The 26,846-nt window shown below is 38.7% G+C and overlaps 1 protein-coding gene across 1 annotated transcript; it reads right to left on the reverse strand.

The window, feature by feature from the left end:
* On the reverse strand, positions 1-26,772 carry LOC131795993 (coiled-coil domain-containing protein 180). Its single transcript, XM_059113635.2, has 47 exons — positions 26,629-26,772; positions 24,088-24,269; positions 23,333-23,421; positions 23,102-23,159; positions 22,606-22,657; positions 21,711-21,777; positions 21,423-21,460; positions 21,132-21,266; positions 20,659-20,821; positions 20,198-20,294; positions 19,734-19,853; positions 19,330-19,409; positions 18,647-18,735; positions 17,995-18,042; positions 17,150-17,224; positions 16,912-17,040; positions 16,493-16,537; positions 15,563-15,622; positions 15,371-15,426; positions 15,146-15,272; positions 14,622-14,687; positions 14,091-14,247; positions 13,610-13,694; positions 12,913-12,994; positions 12,355-12,448; positions 11,797-11,909; positions 11,453-11,520; positions 10,827-10,869; positions 10,334-10,437; positions 9,866-9,926; positions 9,656-9,771; positions 8,828-8,912; positions 8,598-8,696; positions 7,481-7,674; positions 5,821-5,930; positions 5,655-5,719; positions 5,228-5,280; positions 4,380-4,469; positions 3,698-3,764; positions 3,474-3,618; positions 2,924-3,084; positions 2,466-2,603; positions 1,991-2,102; positions 1,803-1,874; positions 1,558-1,650; positions 1,012-1,088; positions 1-628 (listed from the first exon to the last, which is right to left on the reverse strand). The coding sequence occupies exons 1-47, from the start codon at positions 26,701-26,703 to the stop codon at positions 500-502; spliced, it is 4,464 nt and encodes a 1,487-aa protein (XP_058969618.2). The 5' UTR covers positions 26,704-26,772; the 3' UTR covers positions 1-499.
* Positions 26,773-26,846: the final 74 nt, after the last annotated feature.

Consider the following 26,846-nt stretch of genomic DNA (forward strand, 5'->3'; position numbering starts at 1 on the left):
GAAATTAAGATATATAAAAAATTTCTTTCCCTCAAAAATAAAACCTTCGAGGCAGACATCTATCAAACGAAAAGTTTATTTACATTTTTACAGTCAAGGTAAACGTTCAAATCGAATAAATACCAGTAAAGGAGCTCAATTTACAAATAAAGCTTATTCTGAAAGAAAAGTACTGAAAGTGGCCTTGATAACTTGAGCGAAAGGAGTAGATCTTGGAATAAAAGGTTTAGTTTGGAGATAAACGTCAGAGATGAAAGAGGAAAACAAGAAGGACCGTACATGGATAAGGATGATGAAAATAGACAGCAATAACGAATGACGAGCTCGAAAACTTCTGGTTAACTTTTTTTACATCCTCCATGACGTTTCTCCTTTTGATTGCGTATTTTTTTTCACTTTAATTGCTCACTCATCTTTTGGGTAGAGTCAAACAAAACCTTTTACAAACAAACTGTTCTAAAATACAAACTCAAATCGACCATTCCTGGAGGAAACCATCTTAATAAAGTTCTTTTATTTTGGTGATTGACCGTTGCCAACTTCGTGTCCATCGTTCTTCGTTTTGTATCTGTGCATTCATTTCTTCTCGTATGGCTGTCAGTCGAGCATCAAACTTTTCTTTGTAACCCTGCAGGACGTAAATAATACAAACGTTAAAACATGACTCATTTGAACGATACCAGCCAATACCAACGAGTTAGTAACATATTCACTTTGAAAGGATCGACAGGAACGGTCTCGAAGAAAGATTTAGTCGATGACGGTAACATACGTCTTGATAACCTGATAATGACCTCCGCTGAAACCGTCAAACTGTCCAAATAACAGCCTTTGTGACAGAGAACAGGGACTGTCGTGGTTGGAAATAGCCTCAACCAGTTTTACAAGGCTATGTTCCAATCAAAACTGAACACTCTAACGCCGAACTGAGCAATTAATAATCGTAGATGCTATAACAATATTGTTGACTTATACTTTTGTGATCCCCTGCAATATCATATCAAGTCTTACCTCATATGCTTTGTTGCGCGATTTTATCACAGCTAGGTGTCCTTGCGTTGTCTTAACAGTCTTTACAGTAGGGGTTCGTGATTAAGAGTTAAAGAAAAATTTCCGTTTATTCTTCCAAGTTTCAAACAGATGAAAGAGAAAATACATAACCGCTTTTCATGACGCTCACCACTTACAGTCGTATTTCAATCAATCACACTACATTTCTGTACAGAACAGTGCTAAGTGTTAAAACTAACAGCGCGAAAAAGCTAACATAATGCATAATTAATGATTTACTTGGTTCCCCCCCCCCCTTACTTGGTGAAGAATTTAAAACGAGCAAACAAAAACCTCCTCCGTTTTCTGTGCGTTTCTCGTACTACTAAAACAGTGAGGTACTTTTTGAGGTATTAACAGTAAGTCCTTCCTGACCACTTATATTTCCGTAATTAAAAAGTAACCTCCAATCAAAAATACAAAGCTCATGCATGCTCCAAGAGCCTGACTATAAAAAAGAAAATAATAATAACTTGACCAGTCTAGTTTAAGATAAATAAAGGATATTATTCTTCTTGTCAATCGGTTCTTCCAGCACAAGTTCGTTCGTTGGCAGTCCTTCCCAAGATGTACCACCAGACGGGAAAGGCGCCAACTTATCTGCAACAACATACTCCATCATCAAAAGCAAAATCTGAGGTTCTGATTTTTTCTATCCAACAACTAAACTTTGATTCACGATAGGTTTATTTTAAGCATATTCATATTTACGCATATACGCTTAAGAAATATATATATATATATTTTTATACCTTTTCCGTCCTCATCACCGGCTAATTTTTCTCTGAGCAATCTCTTGGTGCTCTTCGGTTTGGGTTCGACCTCTGTAAAACCAAAGCAGTTCATGTAAGTTAGAGAATAAATAAATCAGTAACCAGCCTTGTTTTGTTTTTCTTCCGGCTTCTTTAATAGTTAGATTTTAAAATTTGATCCAACTTACTTCCCACTTCGACATCTTCAAGAGAGAGGACTGCATCAAACTGTAGTAACATGGTCTCACATGTCTGCGCTAGCTTCTCAATAAACGAGCTTGCGAACTGAGCTTCAAGTTTCTGAAAAGCAAAATTTTGTTGCGCAAATACTTCAGTGGAACAAAAATAGACAACACAGAGGATGCTCGAGTGAGCAAAATTAATGGCACACGCTTGGTTATTTCCAGATCCCACTAAGGTCGAAGAAACCGGAAGTGATCTTCCGTGTGAAGCCCTAGGAGGGGTTACCTTAGAAATAACCCCTGAGGTCTTTAATTGGAAAGTTAGTCTTCTAAACTTGATCCTCTCTCGTTACCTATCCTCTTTTCTCAGTTACAAAATTACACGCTAGTGGCTTAAAAACGAGCAACCTTCTCTGATTTTATCATAAACTGTGCACGCTCTAATCACGACTGAGCATCAAAGGGATTGCTGATGACTGACCGCTAATGCTTCTGCATGTTGTTTAGCTCCATCCAAGGCTTCTTGTCTTCTTCTCTCCTCGCTGCTACAAAGTGTGTCCATCTCGGTTCTGTTGTGTGGATGGCCCAGAGATGGTCGCAGTTGAGATTGATGTAAATTCTGGAAAACGTGCGAGCAAATGAATATCACTCGTCACGTAAACATTTCTCCCAAGGAAAAAAGAGATCAATAACAACAGCAAACAGAGAGGAAATGTCTAAATGATACATTTAACTCCAGTTCTGCATGTTCAGAACTCGTGTAGCGGGCTTAAATTTTCCTTTTTGTATGGTTCTTAGGAGATTTCTTGGATAAGGAAAGAGGGCAGACCTGCCAAAAGCAAGACAATGAAAGCTAGCAACTACTGTGAAGTACGGTACGCTGTCAGCGATCAAGTAAATTTCTTATGATAGCCGCGAGCAGTTTTTATGTTACTTTACCTTTCTTTTCTCTAGTTCTTGAACTCTGACTTCATAGTCTTCCTCTAATTCTTTCCTCTCTTTGGCCAAGTCCCTGAGCTGATCAGCGACTATTATCTGCACCACAAGAGGCGGGAGGTGAACTAAAATTACTGAAAACTTCTGCATCTGCGCGCGAAGTTCTGTTAAAAAATTAATAACATGAAAAAAAGAACATCGACAACAACCATAGACGTATCTCCGAAAAAAACATCGACAACTAGTTCTAAACTCTTCTACGTTGCCTGTTTAGTTTAGAAATGACCAGTGGAATTTAGAAATGGCTTAACAGATGATTATCGGTGACCCATACTTCTTCCGCCGGGTAGACAAGCGACAAGCCCGGAGCAAAATGAGACTTCTGCAGTCCATTCCATCTGTGAAGCTTGACAGCAAGGTGTAACTTGAAAATTAACCATGGTTTAGGAAAGGATTTTCGATCAGTAACTTACGTCGAAGAAACCCTTGACCGTAACTCAATACGTGGCTGAAAACACTCTCAACCTCTATTTTTACTCCCATTCTTCCTCACCTTGAATACACGAGTTGTGATATTCCTCGGCCTGAGTCTTATAAGAAGTCAACCGCTGAACCAATGCTTCAGCGCACAGATCGAAATTTTCATGAATAGCCTGGGGCCGCGTTGGAGTCCGTTGGCCTTTCTGGCGATAATACATCTTATGGAATACAAAAGTGGAAAATGTTAGTTAATGTTAAAGATTCGAGTAAATGTGCCAGAGTAAAATTCACAAATACCTCAGAAGTAGCCAATAAACCCTCCAGACCTTCCCTCAATGTGTTTTTGATACGCGCCATAAAGTGTCTAGGACGAGACAAAATCACACTTGTAAATACACCTAAGTAGGGCAAGGAAGTACTTCATTCTTTGACTGATTTGAAATTTTCTTCGATTATCCAAACGACTACTGCATTGTTGGTACCTGAAGAAAAGCGTAGATTTGAGTTTTTTCCACGCCTCAAGCCCACACAGGTAGTACGTGGACAGACAAGCCGGGCCCCGCTCTAGGAAGATTGGGCCCTATCTATGTCATTATGTGCTACCTCTCTCCACCCAGGAGTATAAATGGATAACAGTCAACTGTGGGCAAAACCTGACCAAACGTTGGTGGTGACTCTCGATGAACTTTCATCTTACACGGGGGGAAGGGGGAGGAGTAGCAATACTGTTTCGGAGACCGTAATGAGCTCATGAGGCGTGGGCAACTTGGGGCTATTTGGCTCGTGTCGTTATACTTTTTACGTTACAAAATTTACTAAACTAGTGCCTTATTACAGACACCAAATAGAGCATTGAATAAATTATGTCAAAAAAGACGAGAGAAAAGCCCGAATAAAACGCAAATGATATAAACATCAGCTTATTTGTTGAAGAATTTCGGGCTGACTGAACAAACTTTACAGGTAATAATATTCATACCTTCCCTCTTCCACCTTTTCACCAAACACCAGGTATTTCTTGTCGTATCTAGGTCCCGAAGGATCCCGTCTAGACGCACTTACTTTTCGACTGTTCAGAAATAAACAAATGGATAATGAATCTGTTAGATAATCTGAAATATGACACACAAATGTAACTTTAGAAGTAGGAGTCTGATGTGATGAACCCCTACTGCAAAGAGCCACAAAATAGCGGGGCTCTTTTTTGTAGAGAAAAGAGTCTTCTCCCTGATCAAGTACCCTTACGTACCTTTTTGAAACTGCTCCTGGAAATCTTTTCAGAACCAGACAATCATTTCAATTTTTTCTACCGTACATACATAACTGTGATGTAACATATCACGGTGTGGTAGTGATGGCACTCAATTTAAACCAGCTAGTGCTTAAATGGAGACATCCCGTTTAAATTTTTGTTCGAATCATTAAATCATTAATACCGGTACGAAGGAATCGTTCGCTTTTTTACTTGACACAAGCAATAAAAACTTCGAAAGACGTTTCGCGTTTCTTTGTGTTATTGGTTCATCTTTAACCGCAATGTTAATTCGCATTTCATAGGAAGAAAGTTTTCATCTGCGTTAACCAAAATCATTGGCATCATTGCTCATTCGTTCTGCAGAGCTTCTTTTTTGCTCTTAGCGTGAAACAGCATTTTTTTTCTATCATCCATCCTGTCGGTATACGTAAATGTAGACTAACTGAATCAGCAGAAGACCGCTGAACTAAGCTTCTTCAAAGCCACATTTTATTTTCTTTGAGAAATCATATCAATATACCAGAAAGTAAGATACAGAATCTGAAGAAATAACACAATTTGATTTTTCTCACCCAGCGCTCCTTTGTCTTGACTTTAGATCCTGATCTGAAAGCTTGTGGCTAAGCTAAAGACAATCATCGATCAACAATTAGCATTAATGCACTCTACAACTGGCTTACTCTTTTCAATAAAAACGTTTATGGTCCGTTCTTGACACAACCCTCATAGAATGTGCCGTGCCACGCCACGCCACACATTGTGATAGTTTTTATCTTTTCACTATCCGTCATCGAAAAAGCGTGTAAAAAGAAAGGTTAGAGTTGGTTTTGTTAAAACTTAACAACCTAGTCATGCCAGTATAACTAAGAACGTTTACTGAGGATTAAAAAAACTAAAACAGAAATGAAAGCAAATGACCAAAACTGAAATAGTTGTACCCATTGATCAAACACAAGTCAAAATGGCATAGTTTTAGTACAAAAAAGTGAATTAAAATACCTCTCCTGGGACTGTTTTTGGTCTTCCATCACCATCTGTGGCCCTCGCTACCCTTGAGAGTGATGCTAAAAATAACAAAATAATGTAATTAAAACCTCAGTTAGAAAACCTTGTTACGTTATAATGTTATCAAAATTAATGAATGTTCGTATTCAGTGCTACTTACGAGTACTCTTGGGTTTGACTCCGTCCCCATTCTGTGTCTCAGTGGATTCTGTAGTCTCCGTGTTCTCTGTTACCGTTTTCTGGGAAATCTTTTTCTTGCTTTTCTTTGGCCTGTTGAGGGCAAAAATAACTCAAGCGTTTTTTCAACAGTATTATAGACAGATAAACATCCAAACGTGGATTATTTCATAAAGAATATCTTGCGTCAACAAATGACCGTTTTCAGTGAATTGAACGTTGGTATGGCATCACAGTACAAGTGATTAAGAAGATACGCGCGCTCTGACAAATCTAGGATTATGTCCTATCTTTCTACAATAGTCGTCCCGCGCCATGTTATAATACCACGGACGCCCCCCTCTCTACATTGTGAAAACTCAATATGCAACAAAGTACAGTTTCTCTGAAAATAATCTCATTAATGATATAAAATAAGTTCAAATAATACTTCAGAGAAGACACAGAGAAAGAACGAGAACAAAAACAAAAGTAATAGGAGACAATCATTTTAGCTTAAAGAAGGTTACAATTGCAACTCTTAACAGTTACACAATTTAGGTAGATAGTGACTACCTTCAACAAAAAGAAAGAAATATGATTAAAGAAGTTCGGAAGAGATTGTTAGTAGGGATTTCAGAGACATACTTTGGAGAAACCTTCCCTTCAGACAGAGTAGGTGACAAAGGACTCTCAACAAATTGACGATAATTTTCAGGAGAAGGAAAGTTGTACACACGACGCCACGACAAGATCGTCTTTCCTACAACCGCGCTCTGGGCCGTGGTTAACAGTTCATCCTCATTGGAGTCTGAATACAGATCTTCAAGTTCTTCCTCCACGATAGTACAGAGAGAAGCACTGTAGAGAACGTTAAAGGATTGAAAGAACACGAAACAGAGAGAAAGAATAAGAGAAGGCAAAACGCAAAAGGAGATACAGAGATTTCTGTTACTGACAGCACTTGAAAATGGTTACACGCTGCACAACTGAGATAGTGTATCAAAACCCCGACGACTCTGGAGTAAGATATTCAACCTTCAACTTTATGTAATGCAAAAGAAAGAGATTGAGTAAGCATCCGGTGAAAAAATGAGTGAAAGAATGAGGTAAAGAAGGGAAATAATGCTCAATGAAAAGAGAACTTCCTCCTAAAGCCAGGGAATTAAAGCAAGGTCACCAATGACATGAGGGCTAAAGATCCCGCGCTTAAAACTTAGAACGAAAACCACAATCAGCGCAAGAACCACACACACGACACAAAGAAAGAGCAGAGATCAACACTACAAATATTGATAAAGTAAGGAAGACTTAACATAACGAAAGTGCATACAAAGTAAGAAAGATTTCCATAAAATTGACAATGTTTTGGCATGAAAAAACGCATATTACAAAAAAAAAAGGATTACGGAATCCACGTATACCAAGAAATCTCTCCTATCAAGCACACGTACGACACTTGTATTATTCTCGAGCCATTTAAATAATATATACCTTCGCTATTGCTGATTAGATTAATTGATAAATTGGGGCTAAATTTCGTGATGTCAAAAAAGTCTCTTCATTTTGGACATCCCCAAGAAGTAATCTATGGACCTCTTAAGCAGAGATTTTGAAAAAAACACATTATAAGGAAAAAATATTTTGAACAGATGCCAACTAACTTGAGCGTTCCCTTCGATCCTTTGTCTTCCTTCTTTTCTTCTTCTTTCTTATCCTCCTTTCTCTTGAGGCCGGCCTGTAGAATCGCTAGACTGGGCGTGGCAGGATTTAGTAGACAATTCAAGTACAATGACCTTTCATGGAATGTTTGGAGGATCGGGATTAAGCTGCTTTGTACATCACGAGCTGTCACTTGCTGCAGAGGAAGACGATTAACAAAAACAGTCCGTGTAGAATATCACGTTCAATGTTCTCTTTAAGTTTCGGTTGCAATCACCATTAAAATAGTCTAACAAAATTGGTGTACTATTCATATTGGCGAAGTAAATATGTCAATGGCGCCTACCAAGGTATCTTGTGAAGTATAATTTAATTCAAATACTTTCAAATATCCAAAATCTAAAAATCGAACACTAGCTTTTAAAATGGCATATCGGACACGTGCCAAAAATTTAAAATCGGTTAAGTGAGGAAGTAAATTATTTTTTTGAAAATATTATTTACCCCAGTTTAGCTAACTTCCTTTCAAAACTTTTACAACTCCACAGAATACTAAGTAAATTGGAGGTGCGCCGTTCACATTTTTGACCTTCTTGTTCTTTTGAAAGCCCATCGACTTAAACGTTTTAGTATCGTTTCCACTCTTTGAAAACTCAGAGGCTTTTTCTCGACTGTTGATTTTACAAGTGTAAGTCATTTTCAGCTAACAGCGTCAAAGTAATGCTCTGGTTTCATAGGTATTTCACTTTCAACGACCGCCAAAAAAAAGTGGCAGTAGAGAAATAAATTTTACCACAACTTATTCAGCGCTTTCCGATAACGACTGTGACTTTTTCTTTCATTCATGTAACCTTTCCAATGCCTCATTGAAATCGGCTGTGGTTGTTGGTAAAGGACAGCAATGCTCAAACCTCTAGTTCTATAGTGATACATGTATCCTTGCTCGCTTGCTTCTGATTGGTCGGCTAATAGACAGACAATAGACGGGAACTTTGAGGCTTCTACGTTACATTCTTCCGTTTGAACTGACGCTTTCTCTTTGCATCGCCAATATCGTGCAAGTAACGCGACTAACACTGAACAGTTCTATAACCAATAAACTGTCGTCAAAGAACTCACCTCTTTGTCAAGATTTGGTTTTTCAACTGCATCAATGTGACGTTCAAAGGTGGACAAATAAATGGCGAGCTTTTTCGCTTGAGAATTGCTAAATGCGACCTGAAATACAAGACAGGTACTTCAAAGCAAGACATTTGACTGCAGGGCGAGGTTTGTGTCTATGGGGAGTGAAAAATTGTTAAACAAGCGAGTTCTCATGACAACAAGTGTACTTTTAGTCAATAGCTTACCTCACTTTTGACTTTGACTTGCGTGTTTGTGAGCCACCTCGTTACTTTTTCCATGAATGTTAAGTCAAACAAATGATTTTTAAATCTAAAAATCAGAGCAAACACCATTGATAAACGAACAGATTAGGGACTTAAAACCACTGTTCCACAACAAAAGTTTTCCACAGCACGAAGCACAAAGAAACGCGGCCAAATCTCAGGTTGGCAGTCCTTATAGACTGAATTGAGATCTCTCTGTAATAATTCAATACACGTTCTCACTGCGCGTAATTTCCACTTAATTATAGCATTCAAATCAACAAATCGCGGATTTCCTTTCTTAAAATAGAGGAACCTCCCTAAAGGGATAATTCGTCACTTTACCGTAACCGATTACAGTGATCGACCTTTTTTTTCCCGCAAAATATCAAGGACCAATTTCCACGGAAGAATACTTAGTAAAATCCACGTAAAGGTGCAAGCAGACGTCGCGATGATTTTCAAAGGTGTTGCTGCTACGAAAAAAACATATAGACGCCTCTCTACCTCCGCCGTTTCTCTTACCAAATTTACGTACCTATAAGATAGATATCTAGTGGGAAGATTTTGCAATAACCTCAGTGCACAGTATATTTGAAAGGAAACGACCTATAGGTCGTGTGGCGAGATATGAGTTCACAATACCTTGAGTCCCAGCTCCAACTACTTAAAATTCTAACGGTGATATTCAGAGATAATACTCGGCCAAAAACACTCAAGTACGACAGTAGAGATTTGTATGACCGTGAAGAAGAGTTTCCGAGTAGGACCCTCATAATTCAATTTATAAATTTATTATCCATTTGCTACCTGTCCTCCAGCTTTCCAGCATAGTCATATGCTGCTTCTAATCTTTTGGACTCCATTCCTTCTAATTCAGCCATGAAAGATCCTTCAGACGAGTCGATCTTGTTCGCCATACGCTCCTGAAAGAGTCATGCAATGACAGTGAAGATTCAATACTACCAAAGAAAGAGACAGCCCGTTAGAAAGAAGACTGATGCCAGCAAAAGTACTTACTAGTTTCTTTCTGTACTCATCTACTTCATCCGTCGAAAAATTTCCACCATCAGAGAATACCCTACAAAAAAGAAACAAAAACAAAAACAATTAAACACAAGTTAGCTCATTCACGATGTCACGCTAACTGTTTTTGCTGTTTATTACTCGTCAAATTGGTAGAAACCACAAAAAATGAACAAAGCCGAATAGAAAAGCACTAAAGGTACAAATTAGCGAGTAAGAAACGAAGACAGAGAAGATTAACACGGATTCCAGACTCGCACTTAAAACAAATTAAGCTACATTTTTCATGGTACGCAAAAACACGAGTCCGTCACCTAATGACTCTCCATGATAAAGTAAAGCGCACTCACTTTAACTGTGTCTCTCTACACTTAAGTCTCAATTTGGGCTCAATGTAAGAACTACATTACATGGTACTTAATCTCTTGCTAAACTTTACTACATGGATCACGGAAAGCTTACTTGAACGTCTTCCTGAATCTTGCATTTGAATTCCGTAGAGTGCTCAACATATCGTCCAGATCGTGACGGAACTTTCTGAGGGAAGTTCTGATCACATCCATATACTACGAACACAATTCAAACAGAATCAGTACCTAGTAAATTTGATGGATGATTTTTTGGATACAGACCCCTGGTATGACCAACAGAGCACGAGTGGAGAAGATTAATATCTCTGTTTTTTTCTGGAGTTATTGTGTGTTGTTTAAATCGTGAGCCATATGTATCACAAAAGAAACCAGCGTTTGGATAAGACTTGCTCAAAGCCCAGATCTACCGAAAACAGTATGTGAGTCCTTGTTTTGTGCGAAGGCTAATTTACCCTAGCGAGATCTGAGAGCCTGACGAGGATAACTTTTTACAAGCAAGGACAAATTGTCAGCAACACCTGCCTTAACTTTTACAGATGTCCTTGTTGAGTCATCTACATTAGCGATAAAAAAGAAGACCTTACTTGCTCAACTCGCCCAGTTACTTGATCTTGAATCACTAAGAGTCTGATAGAAAAACGATAAAACATTCTTTCAAATCTTTGAAATCGGCACTGAAACTCCCGACCTACGTATAAGGTGTATTTTTGTTATGTTTGAAGTCGCTGTGGTTGTTTTTAGTCATGCCATGCCTCATGAAGGGTGTGCCCCATCCCTCAGAGCACAACCATAGCAAATCAACATCAAGCGTCACAAGACAGGCCCTCCGCTAGAATCCCAAGGGTAAGAGAAAGAGAGGGCGACCAAGTAACACCTGGCGTCGTGACCACAAGGTTAACATCAGAAAGACCGGCCACTCATGGAGCCAATTAGAAAGGATGGTTAAGAACAGAGATCTCTGGCGGACTGTTGTTGACGGCTATGCCCCAGGAGGAGCGATGGGCTTAGATATATAGATGCCTCATGAATCCATAGACTTTAACAGGTACTTTACGACATAAAAAAATCAATATCGAAGAAGAAAAAGGAAAAGGATAAACCAAGAGATAACTACAACTGCAGGACAGCAATAATTATTACACAACACAATGTAATCAGAAACACCTTAGGACATACATTAATACTTTGAAATAAATGCAAATGTACGTACTCGTGAGTTTTAGTCGCAGATGTAAATGTTGCTTCGAGTTCTTGAACAGAATGTTTAAAAATGTCCGTCTGAAAAGAAAAAAGATATGAATTGAAGTTAGTTCATGATTTTCATCAAGTTGCTCCATTGTCGATTAAAACGTCCGGTGACCTTCTAAAAGCGTGATGAATTGAATTCGTAAGGAGAATTTTCACGGTTAGCATTTCTTGAAGTTAAAGGGTTGACGGTTAAGTATGTCTAGTTACCGCTAAATTCAACTGGTGACGGCAAAGTACGTCTAGTGACGTCAAAGTACGTCTAGTGATGATATCATTGGCTAGCTGACGGTTAAGAGTCGATCTTACCTCTTTATCATGTTCTTCGACCATCTGTTGGAACCTGGTTTTGAACTCGTTCAACGACGTAGTAACTCCTCTACAGTGGCGTTCAACCCGCTCTCGATGCATCACCAATTCCGCTGCAAAAAACAAGATCACACTACAGTAAGCTTACACTTTTAGTTAAAGATGTGCGAAGATGTGCGAAGGAACAGTTGGTGGAGTGAAGCTCGCGTACTTCCCTCAAGAATCTGCAAAATGCCAAACCCTACCCGATGAACCCCGAAAGAACTAAGGATGCTCGCTAACGTTTCCACTACATTCAGCCCTAGACACAGGGAACACCTTCGGTACATTTTAAGGCCACAATGCCCATACATTCCTGAGAGGTATTTTACGGCTATAACGCAGTGTCAGTCAGTGAGAGTCGACTATTTTATGTAATTATCTAACGTAGAAGCACTCTGAGGGGCCTGGTGGTTAGGTGCTGGACACCCGTTCAAATTATCCGTGTCCAAACCCTGGCAGGGTTACTTTGTCTATAATATAAAGGATTAGGTATATAAGGGATTATGCTGGACGAACCTGCTCTAACATTATGCACATCCTGCTCAGCTCTGGATGCCCTTGGCTCATGTAGATGAAGTCGTAAATCTAACTCGCTGTTCAACTCCTCAACCTGCAAAGAGATTGTAAAAATTTACATCAGGAACCTTTTCTAACTAGAGCAACTGAATGTCGCCTGCTTCAGGCTTGCGCGTATTGGTTTTGTTTCACCGTGCTTTGTAATTGGTCTATCAGATAGAAATCACAACACACCAGTCAATCGTGAAGTAACAATCGCATTTATTTTTGCTGCGACTCAGGCCTTATTCATGTAGGTACTCTGATCTCTGATTAGTTCCCTGGGATATCAACCTTTTTTCATCTTGGCCGATAACATGGCTTTTCTTTTTGTTTTAGGACACTAAATCGAAATGCGCCCTAACAGCGGACTGGTAACATTCACATTCTTCTCTGTTATTAAGACCGTTCGGCGGTCATGTTGGGTCTTGGAGATAAAATCTTGCATTTGGTAATACAAAATCAGAAAAGAGGGAATACCGAAAATTCACAAACTAAATATCCCTTTATTCAACTCACCTTAGCCGCTACAACACTGTTCGCTCTGTCCTTGGCTTGAATTTTCCATTCCTCGAGATGTTCCAAGAACTCCATTCTTATGCTGCAATGCAATAAAACAGCAAACTACAACCTGCTATTTATTCACTTCAACTTAGGGCTCCATCAATGGTTTTTGAGATTTCTGACCGTTACGAAAAGGAAAAGAATTGGACACAAACCCTTCTAATGTCTCCAGTAACATTCGTTTATTCATTCATTTCTCTCTTCTCGAAACGCTTAAGACCCCATATCACCCAAAATGAATAGTGCTAGTTACGAGTGATCGGAAAATTGATAGTAACTTTGGAAAATGACGGCCAATCAGAATAATACATTCAACTCATGAACCCCAACCTAACATTTTGAATGCCTCCTTCAACAACGACAAAAAGAGGCAGTCATTCACTAAATGCGTTTGCCAAACAAAATTTAAACAGAACTTTAGCAGACTTTCTTTCAAATTTTTGACGCGTTACAAAAGAGGCAGTCACTCATTGAATGCGTTTTCCAAATAAATTTCACATAGAACTTCAGCAGATTTCCTCTCGCATTTCTAAATTCTTCCATAAAGTTTTCGCCCACGCTTTTCGTTTAAATTAAGAACGAATTTTTTTCTCCTCTCTTTTTCCATTTTTTGAAAGTTTTGGTAGAGAAAAGTGCTTAGTCAATCTCTTACTGTCTTCTGAGATCCAAGAAAAGTTCTTCCTTGATCACGATGGCCTCAATATAAGGCGGTACAATGTCTTCTTCTTCGTCCTCTTCTACAAAAGACAACAAAATTATCGGTATAGTTATGCTCTTTTTCATTTCACACATGGAGGGACAAGGGTCGTAAAACCAAGAATCTATGAAGCGGTTGTCAGATTTTAGCTTTGGCAGAAAAAAAAAAGCAGGTGTTGGTTGTAGACCCTGCAATCTACGAGAACAGGACTGCTTAAGATAATCAGGAAGTCGTCACGCCAAACATCTAGAAGTGCATTTTTTGGGAAATCTTCATGTCTCACCAGAATACTTTCCTCCTTCATATGGGGAAATACTCGCTTTTTATTTGACACTTTACAACACATCAAAATTAAATGAAATTGTAACCAACCCTACGCAAATAACGATAAAGCATATGACACACTCAGCAATAGCTTTCACTTAGCAACTGGTACCTTGTGTATCCGTAATAAAGGTTATACACGTCTTCATACTCTTAATACTCTCCGGGCTCCCAAGCAGGCCGTGTTCACCTGGCTCCACCAGAATATAGAACGTGGTGCCGTTCGAAGTTGTGAGCACATCTTCGATGGTCTGCGCAGGAGACGTTTTCTAACAGTAACAGAAAGTATACAAAGTATGAGAGAAGGAAATCTTTTGCCCAGGGAAGGGAAAAGGGGGGGGGGGGGAGAGGGAGTTGTGGGATTTGTAAAAAGTCCGCTTCAGAAAAAATAGCAAATGACCTAAAAAACGAAATGAATTTGACGGGAAAGAAAGTTGACGCCTAACTCTCACTCGAACCACTGTTTTCATATGGTCACCAGTCCGAAAGAGATGAGAAGAAATAAAGGACTGCACGAAACGTTGCGTCCCTAGCACACGATTGAAGACGAGACAGCAACGACAGTACTTTTCATAACTACTTTTCATAACTACCCTGTCCCGGACGAGAAGACTACACCATCAAAGATAAATTCGTAGAGTACCTTCTTTGCTTTGCTCTGCTCTGGTTTCCCAGACTTGGAATCTTTCCTCTTTGGTTTAGTTTCAGACTACAACGAAATCAGAGTAAGTAACCGAAACGTATAACTAAAGCTTAGACCACTCAGATTAGTTCAGTAATACTGAAATGTTAGCAAAAGAAAAGCACTTTTTGATATCGTTGGATTTCTTTCTCAAGTTAATGTGCTGCTTACTTTTTGCATTATTAAAGGATCTACAATTATAGGCATAGGGTGGCAAATACGTTAAGTGATAAGAAAACATGTGACTATTAGGAAACTATGTTAATCAAACAAACAGTTTTGGTCTGGTTGAGTCTGATTAAGTATTGAGTGCTGGGTCAAGATCTCCGATATATAACGTTTCATATAACAGACAGTCAAGTTTGTTCTTGCATTTCTGTAATCAGAAACCACGTCAGGCACACCAAGAAGGAATTGCTTTTGCAATTACCGAGAAAGTTGCAATAATTTAAAAAATCTTCAACAGATTTTTTCGACAAACTGACCATTGATGATCTCCTGTCCACTTGGAAATACTTGCACACTTCACCGTCATATTTCTTCAGTTCTTCTTCGACTAAATCGGGATAAGACCTTGACGTCCGCATTTCGAGGGCGTGGAAATCGTTGTACCTGCAAATAAGAATTAATTTTTTTACATTCGAGAACCAGGGCTAAAAGAAGCGGTGACTTTTTGATTTTTCGTTTTGTTTTGTTTTTTTCATACTTACAACTGTTTTATTTCATCCAGAGCTGAAAGCGCTTTTTTCAGACTATCTGTTAATGCCTAACGGTGGAAGGCAAATAAAAAAACGAGATTAGCACAAAAGTAGAACAGATGTACCCCTCTTTTCTCGTCTGGTCACTAATGTAAAGACGCTCCTTTCGTACTAGAACAAATTATTCGATTTGGAGACTTCTACCTGTTCACTTGAATCTTGTCTCATTTTGTCCATAATGATATCCAAATTGGCTTCTTTCACCTAATGACGGTAATGACAGAACGTAAAAACAAATGGTTAACCTACATATTATAAACTAAGGCACTTCTCGATAACAAGCGACCCGTGGAAATGTAAAAGCTGCGGTGAAAACCATATGGCAGATTATACGGAAATGGCCATGCTCCTAAACTAATAATTTTGGATTTCGATTCATCATCTGTTATTTGTTTGCTTCTGCCGAGAAAATGATTTATGGCAGCACGAAACGAAACAACAAATTTAGTTCTGACCCTCAGGCTTGGTATATTATAGAAATCAGTGGACAACTTTCAGCGTTTCTTATCCAAGCGATATGTCCTGTACCACAGGTGTCATGTACATATGGATCTCTATGATCCTCTAGCTCTCCGTGAATTCACTGCAGCTTGGGATCTTACGCATTCGAACAGCTTTGCCGGGCAAAGAAGGGTCCCGGTGGGGGTACCAAACGTCTCGTCTGCGTAACGATGTTCCCACCGGGGTAGCAAAGGTCCGTTTTGTTACTAACTACCCCCCCCTCCCCCATTACTGTACTACATATAACTGTACTATCGGATAGGAAGGTTTTAAGTCGACTGAAAATTCCATGTTTTCTTCAGAAGTTACTTCGACTCAGGTAAACTAACTAGCATTGCCAATCAAAGTCTCAATAAGAAAATATGCAAGTAAATAAAAGATAACGTAAAATAATAAAAATTCAAGCTGTTTGGAGGCATGCACAGAAGGTGCAGTGGAGTAATTGAGATGGGATATATCTAGAAACAAATCCAGCTGAATGACATACAAGAGGATTTGCACATAGGACCTCCAGATGTCAAAGCCAGCGTTCTAAAATACTGCTGCGCCGCTTTATTTCAAATCTCCACTCACTTGATTCGCACCATCATGGTCTCTACGATTCTTCTCCAACAGTTCCTGAAAAGGACATGTCTAGATATTAAATTCACAGAGCGTAAAAACCCTTCCCAAAAGATGTGAGCACATATTTTAAGTTATTAAACAGTTGAATTAAGTAGAGATGGCAATTTCTATCGATTTATCGGCGTAATAACCAACTCAACTCAAGCGGTACGTGGAAACCAAAAACGATCGAGGATTGTGAAGTGAAGTCTTATTTGTTTTGCACATGACGACCTCAAAAAATATTGGGTGAACTTTCTAATATGGTAACACTGCAAAGGACGTCTTTCGAAGCCTGTCGCTTTTACGGATCGCGTTTTAGAGGCAGTCGACTGAAAAGAATACTTATAACAGTAGTTGTATGATAACTAGTCACAATATTGTTTTACCTGAAGGTTTCTTTCTTGTCGAGCCAACCCGATCTCATGTAAGTCCCATAAATGTGCGGCTCCTTGTACAAACTTGAACAGAGATTTGATCATCATGACGTGAAAATTGCACAAGTTTTCCAAAGAGCGCTGCAAATGGAAAACAGGTTTTTTTTTTTAATAAGCTATCTTTCAGTTGATGAGAAAGGTAAATAACGTACTTTGTAAAGTCAGAACTCTCTAAGACAAAACAAGTTACCTCCATCTTGTCGATCTCGTGTTCAAATTTGGTTTGCTTTTCACCGACGAGTGGCAGAAATGATTCATTCATCACCTGATGAAAAGTTGAAAAAGAGTTAAGAACTAAGAAGCCAATAGTGATCACGAATCCTTAATCAATCATTCTAAGTGAAATAGGTAAACGAAGTTCAGTTCAATGACTTGCAATGCGTTACTTATCCGTGGTGGAGAAGATCGCTCTACATGTCAGTTGGTTAAAACCTTGCGACACTTCCATGTTTCGAACTGTTTTATGTTTGAGCGATCAACTGACCCAGCAAATAATATATCCACAGCCGAAGGTACAGGTTAGTGGTATAGACGAAAGTCGCAGCACGGAAAAAGCGGGGGGGGGGAGAAGGAGGAAACCAAACACGAACCAGAACAAAGATAAAACAAAATTATAACCCTCTCCTTGCGGCACAAACTTAGTGGGATTCTAAATTCCTCTTCAAGCAAAATCCCGACGTTCCCTCCCACCTTACCCCTTTCCATTGGTTCCTTCCTTTGGTCCCTTGGTCCTTTAAAGCTCTCCTCCCTCTTGCCCCCTTCTTTGGCCCTTCCTGTTTAAAACTTTTTGGACGCCCCCACTTTTCCCCATGACCTCTCGGCCCCATACCCCTATGTTTCCTCCTTTATGGTTCCTTCATTTTTACTGTTGTCTTTCTAGCGCTTTTTTAAATCAAATGGGCAAGGGGGGAAATACTGAAACGTTGATACTGAAACTAAATATCACATGGAATATCAACATGCTTTGACAGCTTTTTATTAAGAAGCTGCTATAAGGAAATTTGATTTATAAAAATATTAGGATGTGTTGGTCACCTCTTCTGTTCTCACTGCATCAAGAATTCCCCCTGACAGGAACTGTTCCTGGAAACAGGAAACAACACAATAGCATTTCTTTAAAAATTCTAATTTTTCATTTAATCGTTCCAATAGTTCAAGGGCTACGTCAGACACTGTACGCCACATTTTAGACACAAACAGAATAGAACCTTAAAACAATATCTTGCTAGAGCAATTTGCCAGTGTGGTGGTATCTTTTAACACAGGGTGGTGTGATACGTCTATACCGCTATTTCCGTTGCCTAAACCCATGGGTGAAAAGAGGCTGACTGCTCAAGTCCTTTCCTGGCCTTTCCATCACCGTAACCTTATCCCCGTGACCCTAGCTCGTCACCTCCAAGCTAAGCGGCTAAGGATCTCGGAGGAGCTCATCCCCCAGAGGTGCGCTGTACAGACCCACAAGGGTGGGAACATAACGAACTGACCAACTGTGGATGAAATAGCGAAGACGCTGTAGCGGGGTGCTAGATGGTGTCAACACCCGTGGAATAAGAATTGACTTGAAGGGAACGAGGTTGGTGACGATAGAGGGGATAACTGCAGATTATTGATGGCAAACTTATTGACAAATGAGGAAAGATTTCTCTAGAAGGACAAACCATGACGTTGCTTTGAATAATTAGCAAACCTTGACACGATTGACTTCCTCCATGCATTGGTCGATAACCCGATCATACTCGCTTTGTATAATGTCTTTGTATCTGGCATGGACTTCCTCTGTAAGCACAGAACAAAAAAAAAAGAGGAGGTGTGAGACGTGAAAGGTGCAAAACCTAATATTCTGAGCTGGTTTAATGGAAACGCTTTTGCATCAAGTAAATGAAGAAACCAATCGCCAAACTTCTTAATCCCGAAGAGTTTGAAAGTAACACAACGCTTGCAATAGTAAAAAAAATTGGATAAAAAAGGATATCGAATTTAAGCTGCCATGTTCCATGGAATCTTTAGTGACAATAATCTTTACAAGAAACGAAGACAGTAAAAACCACAAAGATAAATCTACTTATTAATGTAAGTTCCACAGAGGTAACATTCAATTAATGCAGGAAGAAAAATTTTCCATTGAGTGCCGAACGTAATCCGCTATTGCACTGCTTTTTCCTCACCTAGATCAACCAATCAGAAGCAAACAACAACCTAATAAGAATTGTTCTCTCACGTTCTCCTGCGCCTGAGGCAGTTTTCTTGTTTTCACTTTGACTTCTCATTGGCTCCTTAAGTCATTTTTCTTTCTTCTGATTGGTCGTTGTGAATTCCTTTCATTTTGGCTTTATAACATCCAATCAAAAATAGACTATAGAATGAACATACCAAGTTGACGACATATGTCTGTCAGTCCAGTGTTCCACTGATAAACAGCAGATTTAGTGGAGTTAGGAGGCCTCATATTCCTGTATGAAAAAAGTGGCCAAGTCAGAATGAAACAATGAAAACAGGCGCTACAAAAAACGCACGGGGCATGAACAGTGTACATTTTAAATGACATGTGTGCTCCGTTTAGCAAGCCTGTTTCGCAACTGAGAGTTGCACAACAAGAATAAAGAATAAAGAGCGTTTGAGACAGTAAATGTAGCAAGGATTCAAGTGAGCAGTTGAGTATTAATCAAGTTCTTCATTAATTATAAAAGTAAATTTCAAAACAGGACATTGAGGAGCGAGTGCGTGGAAAAAGTAAGTCAATAATTCCACTGAGTCCCTTAGTCACTGTGACAAACCTTAGCGATTCCAGGAGATCCAATCGCTTCTTGTTTAATGTCTGTTGTTCTGTGGTGAAAAACTGCATCTTCCTTTTAAGGTCTGGCGGATCTTTAATCGCTGGGCTCTGCATGTACTCGCTGAAAAGATAAGTTGTTCAAGTTTTCAAGGAGATGCAAAGGTAACTCGCCCTTTAGGGTGTGCCATGATTCTGCCGCCAGTGAACTAATGTACCGAACGGATCTTATAGCCACAGCGGGTGTAGATCTAGGTAGGTGACTTAATCAACCTCACAGTTAAAACAGAGCCATGTCAGAGGTAAAAGATCTCTTCTGGTCTTTTTCTTTTTAAAAAAGTAACTTTCTACTTTTCTTTGTGGTAATTATAGCATGCATTTTTGTTTTAAGGAAACTGATGGTCCACACTTCAGGGTCTGGCATGGCCCACGATAAAAATAGATGAGTCGCTAGTCATGCTGACTTACTTAAATGTCTGTATGGCCACTTCACATTTCAGTTGCCTCCAGTCTTCCACCCTTCTCTGCCAGGAGATGTAACACTGCCTCTCACGTTCAACATCAGCTTAAAAATTAACAATCACAGAAAGAAGATCACAAAAAGACAGATCTACTTCAACAGATCTACTTTTAATAGACCCAAATCAATAATTTTTCATTGGGAAAAAAAACTTGGCTACCGGGAGAAGATGAGTTGTATAATAACTGTATTCCTAATTAAATTCAGGTACAATTGCAGCGTGATTCGATCTGAATTCTGTTTTAAAACTGACCGCCAATACATGCGACAGGCATAACGCGTCTGCTGAGACCTTTTTGCAAGAGGAAACTGAATAGAGTAATTTCTGTGGTCTTTATACGGGTAGATATACGCACACAGGAGAGTTAATTGAGCTAACGCTCCCCTAAATATTACTCGTAGAAATTACCACTCAGTAAATGAGAAGTGAGGTCAGCATATGCTCTCCTGTTCATCAGAATAGTAGAGTTAACGCGTTGAGCTTCTCTCTCAAGTAACCTGTGTACATCAGGTGGCATCAGGTGCGCTACTCGCTCAAGAACTTTGTTGTAACTTTTAAGAGTCTCGCGAATCTATCAGAGAGGGAGAAACACTACATATCAATAAAACTAATAAATTATTGGAACTGACTTTGATTCCAGTGTAAAAACAGAGTTTCCCTAGGCATATTCTTAGAGTGCGCAGTAGATGCTGATTTTAAGGTATGGAAACGTGCGGCCCGCCAGCAGAAAGGAAGAAGAGGACAGACGGCGGTCATATGATAACATGCTGATTTACAGAGGACCATTACGCCTTCAGCCAAATATTTTCGAACCTGGAAAGACCCGAGCTTACTCATTCAATATCTACGTATCATATGATCTGTTTGAATTAGATACTCACCAAATTACCCCTGTCGTTCTCCACCTGTTCCAGAATAGCATCCAACTCTCTAATCCATGTTTGACGACAAACGGAATGTCCGGAAATGGAATCCCACAGTTCCTCCAAGTCAGACAGGTTGTGAAGCAACAGGTCCTGCAATAAACCAGGAATTTTTTTCTAAGATAAGAGACAGTTTTCTGTACATTGGGAATTATCTGTAGACATAGACATAAAAATTATACCATCGCTGTGAGGTTACGAATGAGAAAAAAAGTCATTCATTTTGTACAAATTGACCGTTGTACTTACATCATCACTTTTGATTGTTTGTAGCAGCTGCTCTATTTCTGTGAACGAAAAGTCACAGTTATCAACCTATTTGGAGGTCAATTAAAATTCATAACACTTAACAGTACCAGCAAATAAAAAAAAAAATCTTTCTTAGAACTAAATACAGCAAAACGGTTATTTATCACTATTTTGGCACAGAATCATGGGAAAAAAAGTAAGATGCAAAAACTTCCTTGATTCTTTTTAGCGCCTTGAAAGGTGATAACCAAACATTTGGCCTTAAATCACTCAAAACAAGTCTATTACCTGTATCATTTTCAAGCAACTGCTCTTTTAAATTCTCACATGATTCAAGAATGTGTGGTTCCAGTTCCTGAAAAGAAATTTAACGAAATAATATGAGGTCTAATAAGCCGATAGAGTTACTTCCACTGCTGTTTCTGTTATGTCATACGAGGGAAGCCGATCTTAAAAGGTTGTCAGTATTCCATCTCCAGTCAAGAGCTACTGGGGAACTGCCAACTTAAAGATAAATGAAAACCATCCTTTAAAAACGAAGATGGAGATGGTTCAGGCATGTCCTTCAGAGAGTACCCGACAGCATTGCAAGTGTGGCCATCCACCTGACACCAGAGGGATAGAGAAAGAGAGTCCGACCTTGAACAACTTTGTGGTGGACAGTTGAGGTAGAGATAAAGTACATACATGAAACATGCGGGAAAATCCAGAAGTGGGCTCAGGATAGGATCAAATGGAAAGATTTCATGGCTACCCTTTATGTGCCAAGAGGGGTGATGAGCAGTAAGTAAGTAAGTGTTTCTGCCATGCTGTTACAGTGCCTAGGATTAGAAGATCTAAAGTTTGGGTGATTTACAGTACTGGTATTTTCTGCAGCAGTGAAAAAGTATTAAAGCTGCTAACTCTCAGCTTGACTTCTATTAAATTCAAGCAGATCTATTAGTCATGCTGATCACCAACATAAAATTGCAAAACAAATCCACCTCCAGCATGTTTCATGAAATATACACAATCACTGATCCCTTTACATTAATCTCATCAGTGTTATTATTATAATTTGCTCCCAATAACAATGATTAACCACCCACTGTCTCTGTGCACAAAAAACAATCAATCATTTTTAACAAAGACTATGATTAACAAGTGGTGTTTTTTAGATGTTCATGTACATGTATCTACTTACAGCATTGATGACTCCAAACTCTTGATACATATCTTCCAAATACGACTCATGTCTTAAATATGGAGGAAAGTTTTTTTAAAAAATAGTGATTTATAATTCATCAATGATTTTTACTTGAATGAGATTGATCTTTTATTGTGAAACATGACTAAATATTCCCTAGCTAAAATGGGGAATATCGAAGTGCTAAATAATATGCAAAGAATAGACACAAAAGCCTTCAAGTGGCTTAGAATTTGTACATTTTTTCTTGACCATAATCTGTTTCTGAGAGCTTGTACTGCTTCTTCTAACTTTGTCCTCAGTTCACCTTCTCAGAGACTGTCTGCACAAAAATATCTGTCATTGAGTAAATTTTAACGCCAAATGGAAGAAACATAAAAATGTGAAACCATCGAACATTACATGATATTGCTTTCAAAGGTAATCACTGGCTTGGGTAAATATATATGAAATAATCAGAACAGCACAACTGCTGCATCAAAATTCATCTCACCTTTCCTTTCTGCTTGCCTCTAGTCTCTCAATGATATTTGTCTTCTTGTAAGTTGTCTCTAAAGGCAAAAAAGGGGGAATAAAAGTTGAATAAATTTATGGCAACAGTTATCAATCAGAAATTACTACCAATCATTTCTTGCATAGTATAGAGAAGCTGAAACAATCTGAAATTACTCAAAACATATACAATGTATTTACATTGATGGTACCATCCACAATAATTACGTACTTGGTGTATCTGGAAGCCCTCTGACTTCAAGAGCATCAAAATAGCTATCTGGTTTGGAAGTATTCTGTATGGCATCAAGAGCTGCATATCTAAAATCAATTACATTTATTTAAATAATACATTATTAATAATGAACTACTGAACACTTCTGTTAACTGAAACCAAGTTTTTATGTGCATGCATCATCTTTACCTTGGTGGTAGAACCTATGTGCTGTCATGAAGGTCTAAATAAACTGCTTGTTTGACTTGATCTACAGCAATTAAACATTAGGCATAGATGGTCTGGGAGTGACAATCACTGTCAATCAATTACCCAGACATTGAGTGGATACTTAGCACAACAGGTCATACAGGTTAAAAAAAACTGTTTATGATAGGGGATATTGATCAAATGAAGCCTTTAAGTGCTACTGTGGTTCTTTCTTTATTCACTCCGAGCTTTCGCTGTTCTACGGCATCATCAAGGTTGCTCCCTGATGATGCCATAGAACGGCGAAAGCTCGGAGTGAATAAAGAAAGAACCACAGTAGCACTTAAAGGCTTCATTTGATCAATATCCCACATCATTACGACATGCTACTAAAGGACACATTCAAACGTTTTGTTTATGATAGGTAGACAGAGTCTACCTGAAATTAAAAGGGTTTTCAAGGTTATTCAAACCACTATATTCAAAATTGCAGCCTTGTAAACATCCTTTATTTTTATTAAGTTTATTCTCCTTTCTCATTGTAGGTATTTTTTATGACTTACTTGAAATGCACAGGATTCTCTATACTACTCTCATTTGGCCGGCCCTGCATCCATCTCTTTTGCCGGTTCGTTAAAATACCATGACCAGTAACAGCTCTAGATTCCCTGACCAGAGGTAACAGAGGTGCAGACCTGGGTTTGGATGGTAACTTTTCATTTTCCAGTGCTTTCACAAGGCTTACCTAGCCAGAAAGTTAACAGCATCCAAGGGTGAAACTTACTAAATGGAGTTATGAAGTCTCTCTCTTGCTCCAAAAAAAATTACCAAAATATTTGCTAACCAACATGTTAATAGCTTCAGGGAAATTAACCATTGGCTGGAAACTACATTTATGTGAGCAATCTAATTTAAACTGATAACAAAAGTATTGGTTGGCTATAGAGCACACCAGATATTCATTCCAAAGACTGCTCCACTTAGTATATTGTTAGGTTTCAAGAGGACAATATAATGTAGAGTCACATTAAGAATTATGTCTCCTCTCAGCATGTGCCATTGTTTCTTGTTGTTAATCACAAAACAAGAAGTTGTAAACTCTTTTCACATGGCATTGTGTGCTCTGTTTAACAAATGGAGAAGCCTTGAATGTGTTCTGTTCTGCTGTAAGGCACACAGGAAGTGGATAGAGCGTGAAAGAAGTATAAGAACTAACACAAGATGTAGTCAAGTGTTTCTCTCCACTTCTTGAGTGCTCTAGCCGCTTTCCAAGTGCTTTATAACAGAACAGAGCACAGGCAAGGCTTCTCTATTTGTTTTAACATGAAAAATCCATAAAACTACCCACATATTACTTTAAATTTCAAAACAAACTTTATTTCCAAAGCAAACAACAGAGTTGTCAGCATGGTTAGAATGGTTCAAATAATCTGATTGGTTGAACAAGACTAGGGCTGTCAAAAATGTCAAATCATCAAAGTTCACAATCTGCAATAGTCAACAAACTGAAAAAGTTTGGCAGGTGGAGTTTAACACTATTGCCTGAGTTTTTGGTCTTAATACAGCTGAAAGTGAAATGTTTAATGAAATGCGACCGAATTACAGCTCTTAAAAACATGCATGTTTTTTCACATGACAATTAGAAAACAAACTGCTTATGGTATGTGTTTTATGAATGAACAACAGTCAAATTCACAGGAACATGAAGATTGTTCAAAATGGCAGTATAAAAAAACCTGGCTGCTGTGACTGAGGTGGCCTTCCACTTAAGGCAATGGAAAGGATATTAGAGCAAGCTCTTAGTTGTTCACTTGAAGGACAGTGATGACTGGATGACTGTGGATGACTGGAGATTACCATGAAGGACCTCAGTATGATCTCAGTCGCCCATTCCTGTTTTTTTCTGTTTCATTTTTGAACACCAAACTGTATATATTACACAGGTGTTAGCTATGTTTGATTTTCATTATTGTACATAAGCTTAAAACCTGACTAAGCATGAAAACCATTTAAAACTTCAACTGTTCATTTTGTTTTCTCTTTGAGGATTTTCATCTCTGCTCACATTATAATAACATCAAATACATTGCTTGGTATGTTAACAAACCTTTGTTTGGTTCTTGACTGTTGCTTCTTGCCGGCTGCCTTGTTCTGAAATTTTACTTTCAATTGATGAAAGAAAGCTAGATAGAAGTCCGGGAAATGGTTGGACATAGTTCAAATTGGCAGAAATTGTGACAGCTTTAGCTTTATAGCTCCGTGTTATGTACTCTGATAGAGCACGCTCTTTCAACCAATGATAATCTAGCGCCTTATATCCGAAATTTTTTATAAAATTAACTCATATACAGCTGTAGCGGAAAGTTTTAAAGTAAAACAGCAGTGCAGTCAAGTGACACAGTAAAAAATTATTTTTTTGTCAAAATAAAAATACAATTTCATATTTAAACTTAAGGGTGTGAGTTCATTAACACAAGGAAATCATGAGTTTAAGATCATTGGTGTGCTCTGATCAGTCTGGTCAGTCAATGAGAACCAAACTTAAAGTTTTGAGTGTCACTTGGCCTTACTAGATACTTATTGACATTTTTTGCCGGATTTCCCTTTCAAGTCCCTATCTTTTATATACTTATAGAAGCAGTCGAAAAGGATGAACATCGAACATCGACCATATATATATATAGCTAATCTACCGATACGTAAACATTGGGAAATACCATGATTTTTAACTACAGAATAATTCTTTTATACTCTAGAACATAAATATTAATAGATTTTAAGGTGAATAAACAACCACAGACCCTAAAACGGCCAGGATAGTGTCACAAATCATTTGTACTAATACATGTACATGCTGCAAAGTACTGCTGCAACGTAACCATCTTGAATGAAAGCATGCAAGCTTACCTTTTCGCTCTGTGCTTTTAGAGCCAGCAATACATTGAATAATGAAGTATCGTTTAACCATCATACGTTTACATAAGCTTATAATCCACGAGAACAGCATGTAAGAAAGAGGCTGAGCCCTGATACATGTAGCAGTCTCAAAAGAGATGACCAATGGTAGCAAAAATTAAACTAGGGTTGACAAGGAAGATTCTTACCTCAGCATCAAACACCTGCCGATACACCTCTTCCTCTGGAATTAGTCGGCGTGGCGTTACTTCAGTCTGGGCCATATCAAAAACAAATGCTTGTCGAAAATGTAGTAGGGTTCACCTTTTCGCATAATCCGCCATTTTGGCTAAGCGTTTGTTTGTTAGCAACACAAAGTAAGTTAGTGCCCAGTCTACCGACGGCCTGAGCGAAGAAGAACCACACT

The sequence above is a fragment of the Pocillopora verrucosa genome, chromosome 4, assembly GCF_036669915.1.
Source record: "Pocillopora verrucosa isolate sample1 chromosome 4, ASM3666991v2, whole genome shotgun sequence".
Taxonomy (NCBI): domain Eukaryota; kingdom Metazoa; phylum Cnidaria; class Anthozoa; order Scleractinia; family Pocilloporidae; genus Pocillopora; species Pocillopora verrucosa.